The sequence below is a fragment of the Sceloporus occidentalis genome, unplaced genomic scaffold (assembly GCF_023333645.1).
Source record: "Sceloporus occidentalis isolate IW3139 unplaced genomic scaffold, rSceOcc1.0.p SCAF_39, whole genome shotgun sequence".
In the NCBI taxonomy this organism is placed as follows: Eukaryota; Metazoa; Chordata; class Lepidosauria; order Squamata; family Phrynosomatidae; genus Sceloporus; species Sceloporus occidentalis.
In genome coordinates, this window is record NW_028317019.1 from 179,644 (window position 1) to 200,081 (window position 20,438).

At 43.7% G+C, this 20,438-nt stretch overlaps 1 protein-coding gene across 1 annotated transcript; it reads left to right on the forward strand.

Annotated features, from left to right (window-relative positions):
• Nucleotides 1–202: 202 nt before the first annotated feature.
• On the forward strand, nt 203–18,039 carry LOC149290369 (uncharacterized). Its single transcript, XM_089489282.1, has 6 exons — nt 203–223; nt 1,671–1,835; nt 3,337–3,457; nt 7,136–7,615; nt 16,440–16,480; nt 17,866–18,039. Exons 2-6 carry the CDS (start codon nt 1,761–1,763, stop codon nt 18,037–18,039), a joined length of 891 nt encoding a protein of 296 aa, XP_089345408.1. The 5' UTR covers nt 203–223; nt 1,671–1,760.
• Nucleotides 18,040–20,438: the final 2,399 nt, after the last annotated feature.

The following is a 20,438-nucleotide window of genomic DNA, read 5'->3' on the forward strand; positions in this document are numbered from 1 at the left end:
AGTTTCCTAGGCATTGTCACCTTCTGCCCTCTATGGCCATTGGCATTGACCTTTCCCCATTGCCTTCCCTCCCTCAGCCCTGTGGACCTCCTCCTCCTTCGCACTCAGAGCAACCCTTCTCTACGGCTGAGGAGACGGCCTCTGACCCAGGGAAGCTCCGGCCATAAAGGACTGCAGAAGAGGCCTTTCTGGGGCTGCAGGAATCGGGGTCTTTGTACTGAAGGTAGGTCTCTATTCCTGGAGCTGAAAGAGGACCTTTGTTTAAATGTTTCAGTCCAGGATTGTGTGGAAGGGCTGCAGCTGAGAGAATGAGCCGATGCTTTGCAGGCATAAAGCCCCAAATTCAGTCTCTGGCAGCATTGTCTTCCCAGAAAGTGGAAATGAGATTTCCAGACCCAGACACACAGTGCGCCAGTAAGTCCTTTGTGTGGGGACTGTGTGTACGTGTTGTTTACTAGAGCTTTGTGAGATATTTGTTTCATGGAATTTACATATGATTTCACTTCTTAAAAATGACCACAGTCCAGGGTGCAATGTTCCATCAAAGACCTATACATTTATAGACTTTTGTTTTTTCAAATGCACCACATTCAGCATTGTGCAGACTTTTTAAAAACATGCAAGGTAAAGTGAAGTGAATGTGATTTTGACAATAGGTTCATTCAGAAACAGTGCACACAAATGTACATGCATCAATTTCTGCGTTCCTTCAGGAAACAAAGAGAGGTGATGCACACCTCATGCTCCATTTCTGACCAAAATATAAACACAGCAGTTAAGCTCAGATAAATGGTCTCATTTGCAAAAAATAAAATAATTATTTTCACCAGTGTGTAAATGAGGAGGGGCCATGATGAGAGGAGGCCATGGATCAGATCCTTAAGGTAATGTAGGTCTTATCCAGCCCAGGAGCTAGAGCTTCTCCACCTGGGACATAAAGCAGGTCCTCCTCCTCTTCCTCTGTGTGAATGAGAAGTCAAATTCTCATTAGTGATGATGACACAGCCTGAAAAATTTGCATTCCTGCATTTAAAAATCTGAGGAGTCCTGAATCCTGTTGGTTAACCCTTGAGTGTAGACTCACTCAACCCATAAGTGACTGCTGATGTCCACATATAGATAAATCCAACCAATTCAGTGATTCTACTCTGATCAGGACTAAGCATAGGATACAGACTAGGATTTAGGCCAGCATGTGCCTGGAACAGGATATTCCCAAGCCAAGATGGCCAGGCAACAGTTTGGAAAGTGGGCACTCTCCACATGGGAAGAGACACTCTCCGAATTGTGACTTTTTTTGCATGCAGAAGGCTGCCATGAGAATTGGGTGCTCCCTTCCCATCAGCTCAATCCTCTGATGCCCCCTGATCCTGGGAGGAGGGCTGGTTACCATGGAAGGGAAGAAACTTGAGAAGAGAGAACTCCTTTCCTGCCCTGCCTGGCCAGCGGCTTCACTGGTCAATGGAGTGCAACTGGTTTGGCCACTGGAAGAATGAGGGTCCACCCTGGTGGGAGAGTTGGGTGCGAGGTATTAGAGAAGCATCCAGCTGTGTTTCGGTACCCAGAAGGGAAGCATATGTGACCTGCATATGTCACCAGCTGATCTCTGTGACTTTGAGTGCTGCAGGGTTTCTTGCCAAACCAAGCCTAACCCTGGTCTCTTTTCTCAGGAACTTCATCTTGGCCCCCTTGTACACTGCTTTGGGGTATCTTTTGCTGGACGTGATCCAAGTGCAAGGCCACCAAGACCTCTCTACCTAATGGCCGACACAGGGGCCAAGCGGAGGGAGTTGGGCTCCAAGAGAAAGAGGTTGCTGAGGTACAACAACTCTTTTGTAAGTTGCCACCCTGACTATTAATTTCTTTTTTTAAAGTTTTTATTGAAAATATTAAAAATTACAAATGACAAAAAGACATATGACAATCCAATTACATTATGAAGCAAACCCTTTTATCTATTAGACTTATGTAGATTTCTTTAAGTAAACTTCCTGGTTCTCCAGATCTCTCCAAAAATAAAAACCATTTTATTTTACATGAACTCTTATCTCTTTACCAACTATTTACCAACGGCTTCTTAATACTTCTGAATAAAAGCTTGTATACCCGTTATCACGTTACTTTTCTATACTTTTTTCATTCCACCTTATACCATATACTATGTTATCAATATCACCACTGTGTTGTTTATTTATTTTTCTTCATATATTTACCTTCATATGTTCTATATTTCATATTTTCCAATATCATTTCAACTCTTTGGCATATTCTACAATACTCATCCCAAACATTCCATTCCTTAATATATTCCTTCCAAACATTCCACTCTTTGTAGAAATTATCTAATGATTTATTATTTACAAAGTAAGTCAATTTATTCATTTCGAAAAAATCTTAACATTTTCAATCCCCATTCTTCAATTGTAGGACATTCTTCTTTTTTCCATTGTTTTGCAAACACTGACCTTGCTGCTATTATAGCATAGAGAAGAATTTTCTGACTATTAGTTTCATTTGTGTCCCAACTGGGCCACCTCATGAAAGCAAGCGGAGAACATACTGTCCCAGTGTGGCAGAGAGAGTCCTGGATAATCCTCTGTCACCTCATTTTTTCAGGGGCTTTGAAAATGTCCTAGTTCTCTCTCCTCCTCGCACTTTGTCCCTTCAGTTCAGTTACTGCAAAATGTATTCCAAGTTCAAAAGATGTGTGCAGCTCAACAACTCAAAAGAGGAGAAGGGAGGAGAGAAGGGGCAGGGTCTTGCCCTTGCCAGGAGTTGGGGGCCAAATCAAACTGCTGTACCCTTCCTCACTTTTGTGATCTTCATCATTAACAACTTTGGCCATCTTGACCCCCGTTTGGTGTTGCTTATCCAGATGTGTCTTTCTTTCCCCATCTGTGAAATGCTGAGGGATATGGAAGAATATATCTGGAGCAAAATTGAGGGTGGGCCCAGTGGCCCTCAAGGCCAGAGTACTCCCCAGAACAGTTTTTTAAAAATGGAATTTGCCTCTGAAATTAGGTGAGATATGACTAAATGCACTATAATTCATTGGTGACTAAATGTACTATAAATGTCTGGATAGTCAGTATCTTAATCAATTAATAATATCCCAGAAATTGCCTAAATTATATTCTTTATTATATTGTATATTATATTGAAAGGGTTCAAGACAATCTGGATCTCAGAGGCTGTAGCTTTTTGCTTGCTTGCAGACTTTAAAGTTTATTTGCTGGACTGAATTCTGAAGTGTTGAAATAATATTTGCAATGCACCATGTGATCCCCCCCCCCTTTTATTGGTCATTCTCTGGATGAGGGCTATTTTCTATTGCAGGTGACCTTTGCGGATGTGGCGATATATTTCACCGAGGAGGAATGGAAACTGTTGACAAAGAAGCAGAAACTTATGTACAGTTCTGTGATGATGGAGAATTATGAAAATGTGGCCTCTGTGGGTAAGGAAGCTGAATCCATTGCCCTTCCTGTGGAGACTGAGGGCCCTTTCACAATTCAATGTCAGAACGCTATAATTCCACTTTAGAATTATTGAATCAAAGAGTTGAAACAGACTGCAAGGACCATCCGGTTCAATCCTTTGCCATGCAGGAATAGACATTCAAAGCATCTCTGAGAGATAGCCATCCCGTCTCTGTCAAAAAACCTGCAAAGAAAGAGCACCAAACTCTGAGGGAATATGGCGCAGTACAGACCGTCAACAAGCGGCGTACCAGCACCGGTATTAGAGTTGGGAAGAGTGCATCATGTACATGCTCACTAACCGTAATACATACCAGCAGCACCATAATGCCAGCGCCCTGTGCACATGGGCACTGCTATTATGATGTTACGCACGCACCATGTCTAAACCTGAAAGAGCTCCTTCTGGGCACGCACCTCGTTCTCACAGCCACCAAACGGCTGTGAGAATGATGGCAGGGAGAGAGGCCCCTTTCTGCCATGGCTCTGGCTCCCATGGTGTCCAGGGGCATGAAGCCCCAAGGACATCCATTTCCAGGCCACAGGGAAGCAGCATTTTGCCGCTTCTTCATGGCCTGGAATTGTGCTGGATTGGGGCCTCTTGGCTACCAGTATCGCTGCCCTGGCCCAAATTCTCTGCGGAAAGGGGCAGCTGCAGACCACCCCTTTTCCATGGTCAGTACTGGGCCTATATTCCACTGTTGAAGAGCTCTTACTGTCAGGAAGATCCTCCTAAAGCTTAAGTGGAATCTCTTGTCCCTGTGGCTTGCATCCATTGTTCCATGTCCTTTTCTCTGGAGTAGCAGAAAGCAAGCCTGCTCCATCCTGAATATGACATCTCTTCAAATATTTGAACAGGGCTGCCATGTCCCCTCTTAACCTTCTCTTCTCTAAGCTAAACATACCCAGCTCCCTAAGTCGTTCCTCAGAGAGCATGGTTTTCAGACCATTCACCATTTTGGTTTTCCTTCTCTGGACATGCTCCAGCTTCTCAGCATTTGTTTGAATTGTGGTGCCCAGAACTGGACACAGGATTATTGCAAGTGAGACCTACCAAAACAGAATAGAGTGGCATTATTATTTTCCTTGATCTTGACATTATACTCCTATTGATACAGCCTAGGATCACATTGGCCTTTTCAGCTGCTGCATCACACTGTTGACACATGCCCAACTTGTGCTCTACTACCATTCCTAGTTCCCTTTCACACATTATTTAATTGTCAAAACATATTCCTGTGGAATCTTGGAATTTTTAGTTTTAGTGAGGCACTATTGTTCTCCACTTTGTAAGGATATCCAACCCTAAACTGCTAATTCTGGAATTTTGTGGGAAGGAGCCATGGATATTAATGCTTTTTGCCCCTAAATGGTCCTCAGCCCATTCCTGAACAAGTTTCCTGGCTTTTGTTTCCACTTTTCCAGGCTCTGGAGAGGCTTTGTGGGAAAAAGGCCTCCCTTGGCCCTGCAATGGCCCAGAGAGGGCTTAGCAGTGTGAAATGGCCTCCAGTTCGCAAAAGGGATGCTGTGGGATATTGAGGGGCAAAATATTATGCCATATTTTTAGGCGACACAATGTGGGGTTGCCTCAAGATCCTGTGGTGGCCAATGTGACTCTCCCCAATCCCCAACAGTAGTCCATCCCTGTCTTGGAGTTGTCTTAAAGCTGTTTTAGGGCTCTCCTTGAACCTCACCAAAATTGGAATCCAGGTCCCAGCCCCTTTATTCTGCTTTTCCTGATGCATTATTTGTAAATTGATTGTCCTGCCTTTCTCAAGAAATGAGTCTCAAAGTGTCCCTTTTGTGCATCACACTCTGTGGGTGTGTGTCTGTGATAGACATATGGAGGGAATGTGAAAAACAGAAAAGCAGGAAAGAGATGGTGAAGGTGAAATGCTGAAGCAGTGCAGATGACCAAGACTGAAGGCTGGAGAGCAGAGAGAGAAAGGGAAGGGGATCAGGCCTCTGGGAGCCAGGAGGGGAAGGCAGGAGCAAAGCCAGGATCGCCTAGCTCTGTGCAGACAGGAAGGGATCTCTAGGAAGGGCCAGGAGAGGGGCCTTGGGGATTGGGAGGCAGCCACCAACTCGACAGATTTTAAGACCTGAACTGATGAGAACTGGTTCAGGCCATTGTTTTCTAACATATTTAGCAATTATGAGCAATGTTTATGAAGAGAGGAAAGAGGGACAGAAAAAAATTCCTTTTTCTCTCATGTTTCTTTTCCAACCTGAGCTTGCTTAGCTCCATGGTTGATTCCAGAAGTGCTTTGTTACCCGAAATGCTGGAGTCTGGGGAGGACACCCGCAAGTGCTATGCTTTTAGGGGAATTTCATGCTTAGCTCAAAGGAGAGATTGGGGCAACAGTGATCTCGGGATTCATCCCAACTATATCAGGCCCCAAAGCACACAGACTCCAAAGGCATTTCAAATAGGTTTCTGTGTTTCATTTAAGGGGAAAGCAAAACACACACACACATACATGTAAGTGTTCATGAACATACACAAGAACTAGGTAACAAAGGTGGTTGTGGTGAATAGTGCAAGGCTTTGCTAATGGTAATACATTACCTAGATGGAACTTGATTGCAATTGCTGAGGGTCCAGAATGGGGAGAGAAGTCAGTAACTCCCATGACAAGTGAGGCTGGCGAGTGTAGTGAGGTGTTTAGCAATGTAAACCAATGGAGTGTCTCTCTGCAACTGGACTGATGCTGAAGACTAGTCAGTTGGAGCTGATATTTATACTGAAATTGTTGCTTGGGGGCAGAAACAAAACATTCGAAAAGGTTTAAATTGCTTTAGAATGTTTCCTGGGTGGGGAAAGAATTGTCTGAAACTGAATTAAATGCAGTGGGTCCTTGGTGGAAATTCTTCAGCCAAAAAGGATCATCACACTGGCTCTCAGGTCCTTCTTGGCTCTGAATTTGGGTCCCATTCACAAGCCAATGTATAGCACAATCTGACGGCGAAACTCCCAGAGATCAACAATAACATAGCAGAGAACAGAAGAAAATCTCCAGATATAGGTATTGGCAATGCACTGACTATTTGCCACACTTAAAAATAACTCATAGACACAGTTGATTTCCTCCAAGTCCTTGGAGGTTCTTTATCTTGAGTTGGAATAGAAAACAAATATGTACCAGCTCTCCTCACCAACTTCCATCAACTTCATAATCTCTTCTACACCCAACTCCAACCCACATCAATCCGCATGTGAGCTGTATACTGTATTGGTTCTGAAGCATCTCCTTGTGTCACACAGCATGAAGCATCCTCTGCAGTTAGCTTGCATCATGCCTTAGGGTCTGGATCAGGACTCTATGGCCGTCTCACAGGATATGATGCCACTTTTCAATCAAAATATTTTTACATATATTTAATGGAATATTTTTCAACTGCCCGATTTTCTGCTTCCACTGATTTCCTTATGACAGTTTCCCTACAATCTCTTCTTTGCAAGCTCCTATAAGTAAGGATACAACCATTATATGGATTTGGGGGCATCCAGAACAGGGTCATATCGGGTCTCTCACACCAACTTTATTAATTTAACCTGAAATAGGGAGGGGTGAACGTAGGGCTAAATCTTGGGGTAACACCTTCCTCTCTTAACGCTGAGATTCAGTCTTCTCTGTCATTGTTCTCCTTTACAGAAGAACTTGTCAGTCATGAGCGAATCCACACAACAAAGAAGTCACATAAATGCCATCACTGTGGGAAAAATTTTGCTTACAAGTCAGTCCTAGTCATGCATCGGAGAGTCCACACAGGAGAGAAGCCATACAAATGCCAGCATTGTGAGAAATGTTTTCCTCGGAAGTCACACCTAGTGACACATCGGAGAGTCCACACAGGAGAGAAGCCATACAAATGCCAGCATTGTGAGAAATGTTTTCCTCAGAAGTCACACCTAGTGACACATCGGAGAGTCCACACAGGAGAGAAGCCATACAAATGCCAGCATTGTGGGAAATGTTTTTCTTCAAAGTCAGACCTAGTGAAACATCAGAGAGTCCACACAGGAGAGAAGCCATACAAATGCCAGCATTGTGGGAAATGTTTTTCTCAGCAGTCACACCTAGTGAGACATCAGAGAGTCCACACAGGAGAGAAGCCATACAAATGCCAGCATTGTGAGAAATGTTTTGCCTACAAGTCAGTCCTTCTTATGCATCGAAGAGTCCACACAGGAGAGAAGCCATACAAATGCCAGCATTGTGGGAAATGTTTTTCTCAGAGGTCAAGCCTAGTGACACATCAGAGAGTCCACACAGGAGAAAAGACACACAAATCCCAGAAGTGAACTAACATTATTTTTGTCAAGAATTGTGATGTTTCGTGTTAGGTGTGTCTGTCCATATGTCTGTGTATATTTTAAAGTTGTATTTTTTTAGGTTTAGGTTTTAATTGCTATTAGTATATATCATTGCTTTAGTTTATAAAATTGACTGGGGATTATTGGTCGTGGTATAGGTTAGCTGAATAGAGGGGTGGGATTTGTTGCAGCTGGCTAGTATAGTTATGGCAATGATAGCTTTTGGAATTTGTGGGATGTTGGTTGATGAAAGGTAGAGGCCAGTATTAACAGAAATGGCAAAAGGGGCCTTGTTACCTGTTAGACATAGACTGTGCGTATTGGAGTTGGGGGCTAGGTTTGAAAGAGGCTGGAGTTTTAGGTTTTGGGGTTTAAATGTATTCTTTGGCTTGAGGTGGGCAGTTCTGACTTAAATGCTGAATTTCTGACTATGGCCTGTTACAGACTGCCAAAATAAAGCTGCTTCGGGTCTCTGGAGGTATGCTGTTTAAATGATGCGTGCATCCTAAGAATCCGGAAGCTGCACCAAAGCTGCACTCCGGTGCTTATGAATGGAGTGTGGCTTTGGCGCGACCTCCGGACTCTTAGGACCCATGCATCATTTAAATAGCATACCTTCAAAGAGTCCTGAAGCAGCTTTATTTTGGCAGACTGTAACAGGCCTTTGTGTTCTTAATAAAGTTCTTTGTTGTTTCAACACACTGTACTCATTGATGCACAGAAGTTCTGCATTTGCACAAAATTGACACTTTCTTCTTTCCTCAGGCCTTAAATCCTTTCCTAGCCACAAAAACAGAGGCAAACACACACACATTTATACACACACACACACACACACACACACACAGAGAGAGAGAGAGAAAGAGCTATATGTACAAAGCAGAACCTTCCCAGCCTTTCCCTCCTGAGTCCAGCTCTGTAGCTCGGGCTCCATTCCGGAAGGAAGAAAGGAAGGAAGGGAGGGCGTACTCTTTCCCTTCTTCCAAAGGCCGACAGTGGAAAAAGCATCAGCAACAAGGGCCTTTCGATCCCTGCGCATGCTGAGGAGGGGCCTTTGGGGCATCTATGCATGCACAGTCTGAATCCCTGAAGCCATTACTGCCCTCACAGTCTGTTCAGAGGGAGGGAGTGAAGTGGGGATAGCCCTCGTCCATTCAGAGGAATGGCTAGAGGGTCTTCTGGGGGAGAGTTGGGGTGTTGTAAGAAGGCTGGAAGCCCCTCTTCTTCCCCCAAAGAAAGGCAGGGGGCCTATCAGGCCACCTGTTCTTCTTTCCTTCCCAGCTCCTCCTTGGGGGTTTCCTTGGGACCCAGGTACTTGGGGAGGGGGGTATAATAAATAAATAAATAAATAAATCTTTTATTTGTATCCCACTTTTCTGTGACAAGACAATCAAAGCGGCTCACAACACATTAAAATCCACATTTACAAAATTATGTCCCAAATTCCCCCCCTTAAAACAGGATTAAACATGTTAAAATATCTATTAAAAACACAATAAAAAATACAGCGAGGACAAAGCAGTGGGCTAATACATGATGTGGGGGGCAGTCACTCTGTGGCCGGCACTTTTATTCAGGAAAGGCCTGCCGGAAGAGATCCGTCTTGACAGCTTCTTTAAAGTTGTCTAAGCTGGCAATTTGATGGATCTCGTCTGGCAGGCCATTCCATAGTTTGGGAGCAATTGCAGAGAAGGCCCTGGTTTTTAAAGGCTGCAATAGATTCCTCCCAGAGGACCTGAGGGTGCGGGGCAGATTATGTGGGAGCAGGCGATCTCTCAAATAGGTTGGACCCAAGCCATGCAGGGCTTTAAAGGTTATAAAAATAATAATGTTAATAATAAGTTTTATTTCTATATCGCTATTCCAAAATTAGATCACAGCGGTGTACAAAACATTCAATATGCAATACAAGATAAAAATGCAATGATCAATACTCAATTCATACAAAGGCTAATAAAACATTACAAAATACACATTCCATATTAAAACCGATAAAACACAATCACGCCAGCTGAAATATTTGAAGTTATCACACAATTATAGGGAAGGATCGCGTTAACATGGGACTTCGGGGAAAGCTTGATGAAATAGAAAAGTTTTCAATCTCTTTTTAAAGAGATCTAAAGTGGAGGTGGCACGGAGATCCTCTGGAAGGGTGTTCTAGATCCCAGGTGCCGAGATGGAAAAAGCTCTCTGTGAGGTTGACTTATATCTGGAGGAAGGGATTTTCAGCAGATCCTTACCAGATGACCTGAGAGTGCGGGGCGGATTATATGGGGAGAGGCGGTCCTCCAAGTACCCCGGGCCCAAGCCATTTAGGGCTTTATAGGTCATAACCAACACCTTGTATTGTGCCCGGAAGCGAACAGGCAGCCAATGAAGGTCTTTCAGAATCAGTGTTATGTGGTTGGCCCTGGAACATCCAGAGACCAACCTGGCTGCCATATTTTGAACTATTTGAAGCTTCCGAGTTTGGTACAAGGGTTGCCCCATTTAGAGCGCATTGCAGAAATCCAATCGAGAGGTTACCAGAGCATGTACCACAGTTTCAAGGTCCCCCCGGTCGAGGTAGGGTCGCAGCTGGCGTATCAGTCGAAGCTGATAACAGGTGCCCCTGACCGTCGCATCCACCTGAGAAGTCAAGTGGAGCAATGAATCCAGGAGCACCCCCAGACTGCGGACTGTGTCCTTCAGGGGAAGCGTGACCCCATTCAGGACAAGTGGACAAATTACCTCACCCCGACCAGGAGAGCCTATCACAAGTACTTCCATTTTCTCTGGATTCAGACTGAGTTTGTTTTCCCTCATCCAGCCCATTACCAACTCCAGACAAGCATTTAGAGGAGAGATGCCAACCCTAGTCACTGCATCAGTCGGAGACACAGAAAAACATATTTGGGTGTCATCAGCATACTGATAACACCACGCCCCGTGTTTCCGGATGATCTCACCCAGCGGTTTCATGTAGATGTTAAATAGCATGGGGGACAGAATGTCTCCCTGAGGGACACCAGATGTAAGTGCCCTCCTGTTGGAGCACACGTCCCCCAGCTGCACCATCTGGAATATACCTGAGAGGTAGGAACGGAACCACTGGAGTGCAGTGCCTCCGATTCCCAACTCCCCCAGGCGTTCCAGAAGGATACCATGGTCGATGGTATCGAAAGCCGCTGAGATGTCCAAAAGCACTAACAGGGACACGCTTCCCCTGTCCATGCCCAGACAGAGATCATCGACTAAGGCAACCATGGCCATCTCAACTCCATAGCCCGCCCGGAAGCCGGTTTGAAATGGGTCTAGAAAATCTGTTTCTTCCAAGATCCCATGAAGCTGGAGAGCAACCGCTCTCTCGATCACCTTTCCCAGGAAAGGCAGCAGTGATACCGGTCGATAGTTATTCGGGGATAGGGGGTCCAGGGAGGGCTTTTTTAGTAATGGTTTTACTGTTGCTGTCTTTAGACTTGATGGAAATTGTCCCTCCCTGAAGAATGAATTAATTATACAGCGGAGCATGGAAGTAACTGCCGTTCCTCCTTGGGCTGCCAACCATGAAGGACAGGGATCGAGAGAGCAAGTCGTCTTCCTTACGCTTTGAAGAATCTTGTCCACTTCCTCGGTACTCACAAACTCAAAGTGATCCAATTTAATAGAGTCCACAAAGTCTCTGGATACCTCTCTTATAGGTTCTGGCAAAATACTGGCGTCGAGACCAGCCCTCAGCTGAGAGATTTTATCCGCGAAGAAGTTGTTAAATTCATCACAGCAGGCTATCGATGGTTCTAAAATAGGGTTCAGGGGAGGGGGCAGTTGAGTCAGCCTTGTAGTTGAGTAACCAACACCTTGTACTGTGCCTGGAAACGAATAGGCAGCCAGTGTAGAGATTTTAGGATGGGTGTTATTCGGTCACTCCTATTTTTTCCGGCGACCAGCCTGGCTGCCTCAGTGTCAACTAAGGAAGGCATCTCCCCTCTGAATGAATGTCTTGAGAAAGTAATGATCTAGATGAGGAAAAACAGAATGAAGCTGAATCCAGATGAGACGGAGCTGCTCGTTGTTGGAGATCCTAATCCAGATATGGAGGTTTGTCACCTGCGATCCATCTGTGGATGGGGTCACACTTCCCCTAAAGGACTGTGTTTGCAGTTTAGGGGTGCTCCTGGATCCATCGCTCCAGATGTTGGCTCAGATAGATATGATGGCCATGAATGCCTGTTATTAGCTTCAGCTGATACGCTAACTGCACCCCTTCCTGGAACCTGAAGAACTGAAAACTGTAATGCACACACTGGTGATATCCCCCAACCCTGAAGCCAGGCCATCAATAACAGAGCAATACACAGATTAACATGGGAATCACTTCTCCTTACCCAGGATCACACTCTGTGTGTGTGTGTGTGTGTGTGTGTGTGTGTGTGTGTGTATATATACCCATTCTCTTCCAGGTCAGCATTCTCTAAAGATGGCAGCCACAGATATCAGCGAAACGTCAGGAATAAACTCTTCTAGAACATGGCCACATAGCCCAAAAAAGTACTCCTGGTTTGATTTTTTCTTTTAGCCAGACTCAAAATGGACCCATTGAAGAGCTTCTCTTTGATACTTGAACCTCTCAACTTGTGCTTAGGGAAGATATTACACATTATACTATTTCTAGATGAAATGAGATTCAACCATTACAGGTGGAACTGACTGGAAAGAAATCAAATCGGGGAAAATGTTTATAATGGAGTCTCAAAAATGTAATAATAACAATTTATTAAGCTTTCCACTGCTATTTATAATTTTCCTGGAGGTACTGTTAAACAAAATAAGAGAAGATTAATCAATTGAAGGATTTAAACTGAAGGGGGAAGAGTATAAATTAGGTGCGTATGCAGACGATTTGGTCCTGACTATTTCAAATTCAGAAGAGAGCATTAAACATATTTTAAAAATATTAAAGAAATTTGGAAAAGTAGCGGGTTATCGTGTAAATATAGAAAAAACAAGCATTTTGATGATGAATCTGAATAAAGAAGAAAGGAAGTCCCTACAAGAAAAATCAAGTTTCAATATAGTTAAATCAGTAAAATATTTAGGGGTAATATTAATATCAAAAATATAGAATTATTTAAGAACAACTATGAAACGATGTGGAAAGGTATCAAATTAGATTTGGAAAAATGGGCTAAATTACATATTTCGTGGATGGGTGAGATAGCAATAATTAAGATGGCAGTGCTTCCCAATTTTTTATTTTTATTTCAAACTCTCCCAATAATTGGCAATGACTTGACTTTTAAGAAATGGGAAAAAGAAATTTCTACATTTATTTGGGATAGGAAAAAAGCAAGAATAAAAACAAAAGTACTACAAGACTCAGTGGTTAGAGGGGGTCTTGCCCTCCCGAATTTAAAATGGTATTACCATGCCTGTGTGTTGGATTGGGTATTGGACTGGGTTAAACTTCAAAATGAAAGAATAATACGTTTGGAAAAAATGGATTTAAAATTTGGGATTCACGGATACTTATTCTACAACAAGATTAAGATAGACGCAAATTTTAATAATCACATAATCAGGAGAATCCTTTTAAGAATTTGGAATAAATACAGGAATAGATGGTGTCCCCAATTACCACTTTGGACCTCGTCTAATGAGGCACTATTTAAGAGAGAGGAATTGAAAAAAAAAAATCCCTGGGTGGCATATAAGGATATCTCTAAACTTCAAGAATGGGAGAGAGTTATGAAAACTCAGGAAGAGTTGATTGAAGAAGGCTTCTCATGCAACTGGTTCACCTACAGACAGTTGAGGGAGAGATTTCTAACGGATATTAAGGTGGAATTGGTTCGGTCGAGAGAGAATCAGAAAAAATAATAGAAGACCCCACAAAACAAATTTCCAAATTATACAATTTAATTAGAAAGTATGAATTAGAACAAGAAACAGTCAAGGAATTTATGATGAAGTGGGCACAAGATTTGAAGGAACAGATTCAATTGGAACATTGGGAAAATTTGTGGCAGACAAAAATTAAATATACACAAAGTGTAATGTTAAAAGAAAATGTATACAAAACAATGTATAGGTGGTATTTAACACCATATAAAATATCAAAAATGTGTTGGAAATGCAAAACAAAAGTAGGAACATACTTACACCGTTGGTGGGGCTGTAGTAATTCAGAAAAATATTGGAGGAAGATACATAAAGAGATTGGAAAAATAATTAAGATTAGAGAAAAAGCTGTATCTCTTAAACTTGACAGACACTTTAGATTTGGATAAAGAAAACGAAAAATTGCTTTTCTTTCTGATCGTGGCGGCAAGAGTATCATTCGCCAAATATTGGAAAGTGGAGGAAAGTCCGACGATAGATGAATGGAGACTGAAAGTCATGGATTATTTAGAGATGGACAAACTGACTACACTACTCAGGAAAGGCACCTTGAATCAATTTTACAAAGTATGGAAACCTTGGAAGGAATACTTACAGAGAGAAAAAGGGGTTACAATACAGACGGGGCTTGAAGTATAAGCGAACAGTATATGAAGGAGAAATTAGTTCCAGGGGTAACACTCTAAAGGGGTAATTAAAGGAAGTTTAGGGTTCCATATTAATAGGAAAAGGATTCTATGGAAAGTCATAAAAGAAAAAAGATAGGAGCTAGTGGATGTAGTTTAAGAGGTAATGGAGGATAATGGTAATTAGCCTTAGGAAGAGATAGGTAGAATTAGATAATATAGTAGTATTCAAAGATAGATTGATGTGAGGAAAGATGTACATAATGTATATATCAGAAGTAATTTAGGATGGGTATGTTTTATTATCTGTTTTTGAAAAGGATCTGTAGATATCAATGATTGTAATTTCTCATAAATAAAGGATATTTGAAGAAATTTTAAAAAATTAAGCTTTCAGAAAGTTAACAACAAACCATGAGGAAATGCAAGAATATAGATCTATAGGCATGTCTATGTTGCATTTACTATTGTTATTGGATTTAATGTTGTGCTTATTCCTCTGCGATTGTCTGTATAATATGATTCTAGATAGAGTATTAGAATAAAAAAGAAAAGAAGTAGACCCATTGAAATCATTGAGAGACATGAGTCCCACCCAGCCCTTCTCCCATTGACTTCTTTGGGAATGATGAAGGCTGGGACCAACCCTAGGACTGCAATCCTGGCCCCATTTTCTTGAAGTTGAATCCCAGTGAAGTCTGGTGCAAAACGCAGTGCTGAAATGATGATGAAGATGATCATCATGGTCAAGATGATGATAATAATAATAAGACTCTTCCCTTCAAAACCAAAAGCCTTGTGGAACTTCAAAGACTAATAGAGGTCCAAATCACATGGCAGAAATAATCCACTTAGAGTTCACTTTAACTGTCTTCGTTCAGCAATAGACAATCCTGGGGATTGTAGTTTACTGTGGCACCAGAGCTCTCTGACAGAGAAGGCTAAATGTCTCACAAAACTACAGTTCCCAGAATTCCCTAGCATTGAGCCAGGGCAGGAAAAGCAGTCCCAAACTGGAGTATTTATTCAGTGTGTTTTGGATCTGTTAGTCTTTGTTTTCACAAGGCTCTGTGGTTTTGTTGAGAAGAGATTTATTATTGTTGTTGTTGCTGTTGTTGTTGTTGTTATCCCATTAACCCCCCCCCCCAATAAAGGTACACAACTCAGATTACAAATTTAAAAAAATATAATTAAAACATATGTAAGTTGTCATTAAAATAGAATTTAAAAGAATTAAATGAATTTAAGTCTCCCTCTGGAAGTGGAAGCAAAGGGACCTGAAAGTGACAAGAAATGAGAAGAAGGAGAAAGGGGAAAATGCTGAGGGGAGATCTCCTTTCCTGGAGTTTGCACCCATTGCTCTGTCTCCCGGTCTCCTCCGCTGGGAGGAAGGGAGAGTGTGGAATTCTGGGAGAGGCTGGCAGTTGGCTTGGAACCTGAATAGGGTTCTAGAAGGCAGGTGGGTTTGACTGTTGGCTGGTTTGAGAAAAGGGCTCCTTCTGGATTTTCTTGGCAGGAAAGGGCAGGTGAGGACCCCCAAATTTGGTTCCTATGTGAGAATGATGACTGAAGGGGGAACAGCCCCCATTTTGGAGTCAGTGATGGTTCTTCTTTGGGGAGCTAGCCTTGGGGGCTGGAAGCAAAGAAGGCCTCCTCCTCCTCCTCTTTCCTCCCAAAAAAGGCAGTAAGGCTCCTAGGGCTGCCAGGCCTCCTTTCTCCCCTTGGGAGTCTCCATGGGGCCATGAGATTTCAGAGGGGGAATTAAAGGGAGGGTCTGCGTGTGTTTACGTGTGAATATACATTTGCTTCTTTTCAGGAAAATGAAGGCTAGCTCTGGTGTTGAATCTCTTTGCAGACTCCTCACTGAAGGCTGAAACCTGGAGAAAGGGGCTCTGACTCTGTTTCCTTCATTGCATACAGTTGGTTCTGTTTCAACTGGAATGGACATCCTATAGCCCACCAGATATTGACAGACTACAGCTCTCATCCGCTGGGAATTGTAGTACCCTGACACCTGAATTCCCATCCGTAGTTTAGGACTAAGCCTTGTGCGTAATCCCAGCTAGAGGGGTTTTGTTTTTCTGTTGAAGAAAGAAGGAACAGAAGACCCTTTTCCTGTTCCTCTGTTCTGTTCAGTTGGTTTTAGTCTAGAGCAGGACCGCTCAACGTGGCAGTCGGTAAGGGCCAACAGTTTAAAGGCTGAACTTATTTGGGCCGCAGATAGGTTTTTAATGGCTCTCTTTCCAACTTTTCACTAGAAGGCGAGTGTTGACCCTTCCTCTGCCGCCAATGTCCAGCTCCTTTCCAGGAGAAAACTGAGCGGCAAAGGAGCCTTGAGGGGCAAGCATTGAGGTCTATAGTGTAAATGCAGACTGAAAGGAAGAAGTTGGAAGCATGAGCTTTTGTAGATTTGAGCTTACTTCCTCCTCAGATGCATGAACTTTCAGTTACTCTCAGAGGTGCTATAAGGTGGGCAGAGGTGCCTTCGGCAGTGCCTCCCCCCAGCCTTCAGAGCCCCACATAGCTGCTGCCTGGTGGGACTCCAAAGGCACCACTGCTACCCACCCCCAGGACTTCAGAGTAAAGGAGAGGGGAAAGGAATAGAGGGAGGTGTCCCACTACTCCAACTTTATGCTACTTTCTTGTGGGGCCAGCCAGTGTGGCACAGTGATTTGAGCATTGGACTAGGCCTCTGGAGACCAGGGTTGAATTCCTTGGCATACGTCCCACCCCCGAAGATTCAGGGGGGAGTGTGCATGTGGGGGGAGGGTGTGTGGGGAGCCCTCAAAGTCCCATGGGGCAGAAGCCCCAGGGTCTCAGGAGGGAGTGGGAGGAACCTTCAGAGCCCCATGGGAATCTGAAGGTTTGGGGGCAGGGTCTGAGGAAGAGGAGGAGGAGTGCGAGGCAGGCAGAGGGAGGGAGGGAGGGTGGGAAGAAAATGGCTACTGGGGTCTGTTTTGCAAAGGTTATGGGGCTTGGTGCAGGTCTGCACAACATGCAGCCTTGACCATAGTCACCAACATCCTCCAAATCTTTGTGGGCCACCTGAAATCCTTTGGTGGGCCTTATGCGGCCTGTGGGCCATATGTTTTGCAGGCCTGCTCTAGAGCAACCCTAAGAACGAGGGACCTCCAAAATGCCTTGCTATTCACTGGCTGAACAAGGTCTTGCAAGCTCAACATTTTAGCTTTGTTGACTCAGTCCACCTGGAGTGCACTCTTTCTCTTGCCCTGCTTCCTTCCACCTTTCAGACCATCATCTTTTTTCCAATGAGTCATATCATGTCGTAGGGCAGTTAAACCAGTCCCAAACTAGGATATTTGTGCAGTGTCTTTTGGACCTCTTTTAGTCTTTGAGTTTTCATAAGGCTCTGTAGTTTAGAAGAGACTAATAATTATAAATGTATTGATAATGATGAATAGAAATAAAAATAGAATTAAATAACAATTAAATAATAAAAACTGAATAAAAACATAAAAAGTAGACATTAAAATAGGATTAAAACCGGGACTTCGGCTGGGAATGGCGTCCCGTTGAGACACTCTCTGCTTGGCTCTTGCAGAGAGGTCTCTATAGAGCGGGAATTTCTGGTGGAAAGGGGCTCCTTAAACCAGAAAAATTCATCTTAAGGAAAGAAGAATCAGAGGAGGCTCGGCGGAAGATTCCATACCTCTCAGGAGCTGAGAAATCAGCAGTAAATCTGACTCGTTATGTGAGCCAGAAGGAAGCCATTTGAGAAGGGGAATCTGAAGAGCAATTCACGCCCGCTCTAGTAAGTGGCGATTATCGCACAGGGACGCCCGCCAGTTTTTTTTTTTTAAGATTATATATTGAAAGGAGCATATTGTATAAGGACTATGACATTCTCCGTTATTAGACTGCTGGGAAAAATAGCTTAGGATTGTTTAGAAGATTGCCTGGACTGTAAATAAGGATATTGGGACTGCCGGCTGGCGTGGGACATTCTTTAACTGTTTGGTCTGTTTATGGTTTGAGTAAGAGCGGGAACGGAGAGCAGTTCATATCAAACCAAGAATAAGACTTTCTATCTGAGTAACTTTTATAAACTGCACCTCTCTAAAACCCCTCCGGAGCAAAAAGAATGGAGATAACCCTGCAAGCATAAAAGCAACAAGCGGACGGAGACCAATAGTGTAAATAAGGGGTTAAATTAATCCGTGGCTGAAAGGAGAGAAGCAGAAGGGAGTGACATTCAAAGTTGCTAAGAGAAGATAAGTTTGAAAGCGCGGAGACAAAGTACTGACCTTGGAATCGATTGCTGGAGATAGAGGCGCGGAGGAGGAGAGAGAGAGGGGAGGGAGACCGGTGATGAGCGAGAGGAGGAGCTGAGAAGGAAGGAAGAAAGGCCCCGGAAGTGAGTGAACCAACGTGAGTCTTCGAGTGGGGAAGAAAGAGCGACCGTAAAAGGAGGCCAGAGCGGCACCGGGGAGGAAAAGGAAGTGACGGAAGAAGAAAGCCAGAACCCGGAAGAACCAACGAGATAGAAAGAGAAAACCATAGAGACTGTAGGGGAGAGACAACACGGAAGCAAGTGGAGTGGAGAGGCGCAAGATCTTCGGTAGGAACGCCGTGACTAGGAAAAGACTTTTTAGGAAATAGCAGAAGGCAGGAGGGGTGGAATTAAATAGAACTTAATTAAGAGGAAAAAAAAAAGAGTATCTGTAAGAAAAGGGAAAGAACGGGACCTGGAACGGGGGGGTAATAGAATTGTTGTATTAGAAATAATTTGCTTTCTCCCCTTTCTTGCCTGTATTTGTATCTACTGTGCTAAGTGTGGAGGGCTGGTCTGAGAAATAATAAAGAAGGAAGCTTTAAAGGGATATTGGAAGGGATTAGAGGTTTTGAAGGGATTAGAAGGGTTCTGAAGGAAGGAAACTTGAGAAGGGGAAGGGATAAGGATAAAAATTAAAGGTAAAAGATATTCCTCAACTTAACAACAGTAGGGGGGAAGGAAATTAGAGTGGAATTGATTGTGGACAGAGCTGATTTGAAAGATTGGGGTCTCAGAAGTAGAAGCTGGGAGGGATAAGAAGAAGAAGAAGTGGTCCAGGGGGAAGAAAAAATTTGAGTTTGGATATATAAGGAGGGGGAAAAAAATAAAATAAAATAAAATAGGGGGAGAAGAGGGAATTTAATTTCTTATACTACATATTGTATTAAATAAAATTGTTGAAGACTGTATAGAGGTATGAATTAAGAAAACCGTTTTAAATCTAGGTTACAAGTTTAAATCTAGGTTACAAGTTTACAAGTTTAACTCAGCTCCCTCCCGCCCTGAACCAGATCCTTGAACCTACTAAGGCCTGCTGTGACTTATTTAACGACTTTTTCGTGGATAAAACTTCTCGTATAAGCGAAGGTCTGAACGCCGACATTATGGCAGAACCTAGGGTAGAAGTGTCCAGAGCCTCCGCGGACTATGTTACACTGGATCAGTTCGAGTTGGTAAGTACCGAGGATGTGGACAAGATCCTCGGAAGTGTTCGGAAAACAACCTGCTCTCTTGATCCTTGTCCCTCGTGGTTAGCGGCCCAGGGGGGACCGGCGGCAACATCCTTGTTGCGCCGGATAATTAATACATCTTTGAGGGATGGGCAATTTCCATCGGATCTTAAATTGGCCATTGTAAAACCGATCCTAAAAAAGCCCTCCCTCGACCCCCTGGTTCATAATAATTATCGGCCAGTCTCGCTGCTACCATTTTTGGGAAAGGTGATCGAGAGGGCGGTTGCGATCCAGCTTCAGGCGGTCTTGGATGAAACGGATTATCTGGACTCATTTCAAACTGGCTTCCGGGCGGGTCACGGGGTTGAGACGGCCTTGGTCTCCTTGGTCGATGATCTCTGTCTGAGCATTGACGGGGGAAGCGTGTCCCTGTTGGTGCTCTTGGACATCTCAGCGGCTTTCGATACCATAGACCATGGTATCCTTCTGGGGCGCCTGGCTGAGGTGGGAGTCGGGGGCACTGTGCTCCAGTGGTTCCGTTCCTACCTCTCTGGGAGGTCCCAGATGGTGCAGCTGGGAGACGTGTGCTCCGATGAGAGGGCCCTTACAACTGGGGTCCCTCAAGGAGCCATTCTGTCTCCCATGCTATTTAACATTTACATGAAACCG

Coding starts and splice junctions, on each gene's coding strand:
- LOC149290369 (XM_089489282.1), top strand. CDS start 1,761: ATGGCCGACACAGGGGCCAAGCGGAGGGAGTTGGGCTCCAAGAGAAAG. Junction 1,836..3,336: donor TGAGGTACAACAACTCTTTT/GTAAGTTGCCAC, acceptor TTTCTATTGCAG/GTGACCTTTGCGGATGTGGC. Junction 7,616..16,439: donor GCCATACAAATGCCAGCATT/GTGAGAAATGTT, acceptor TGTTCTGTTCAG/TTGGTTTTAGTCTAGAGCAG.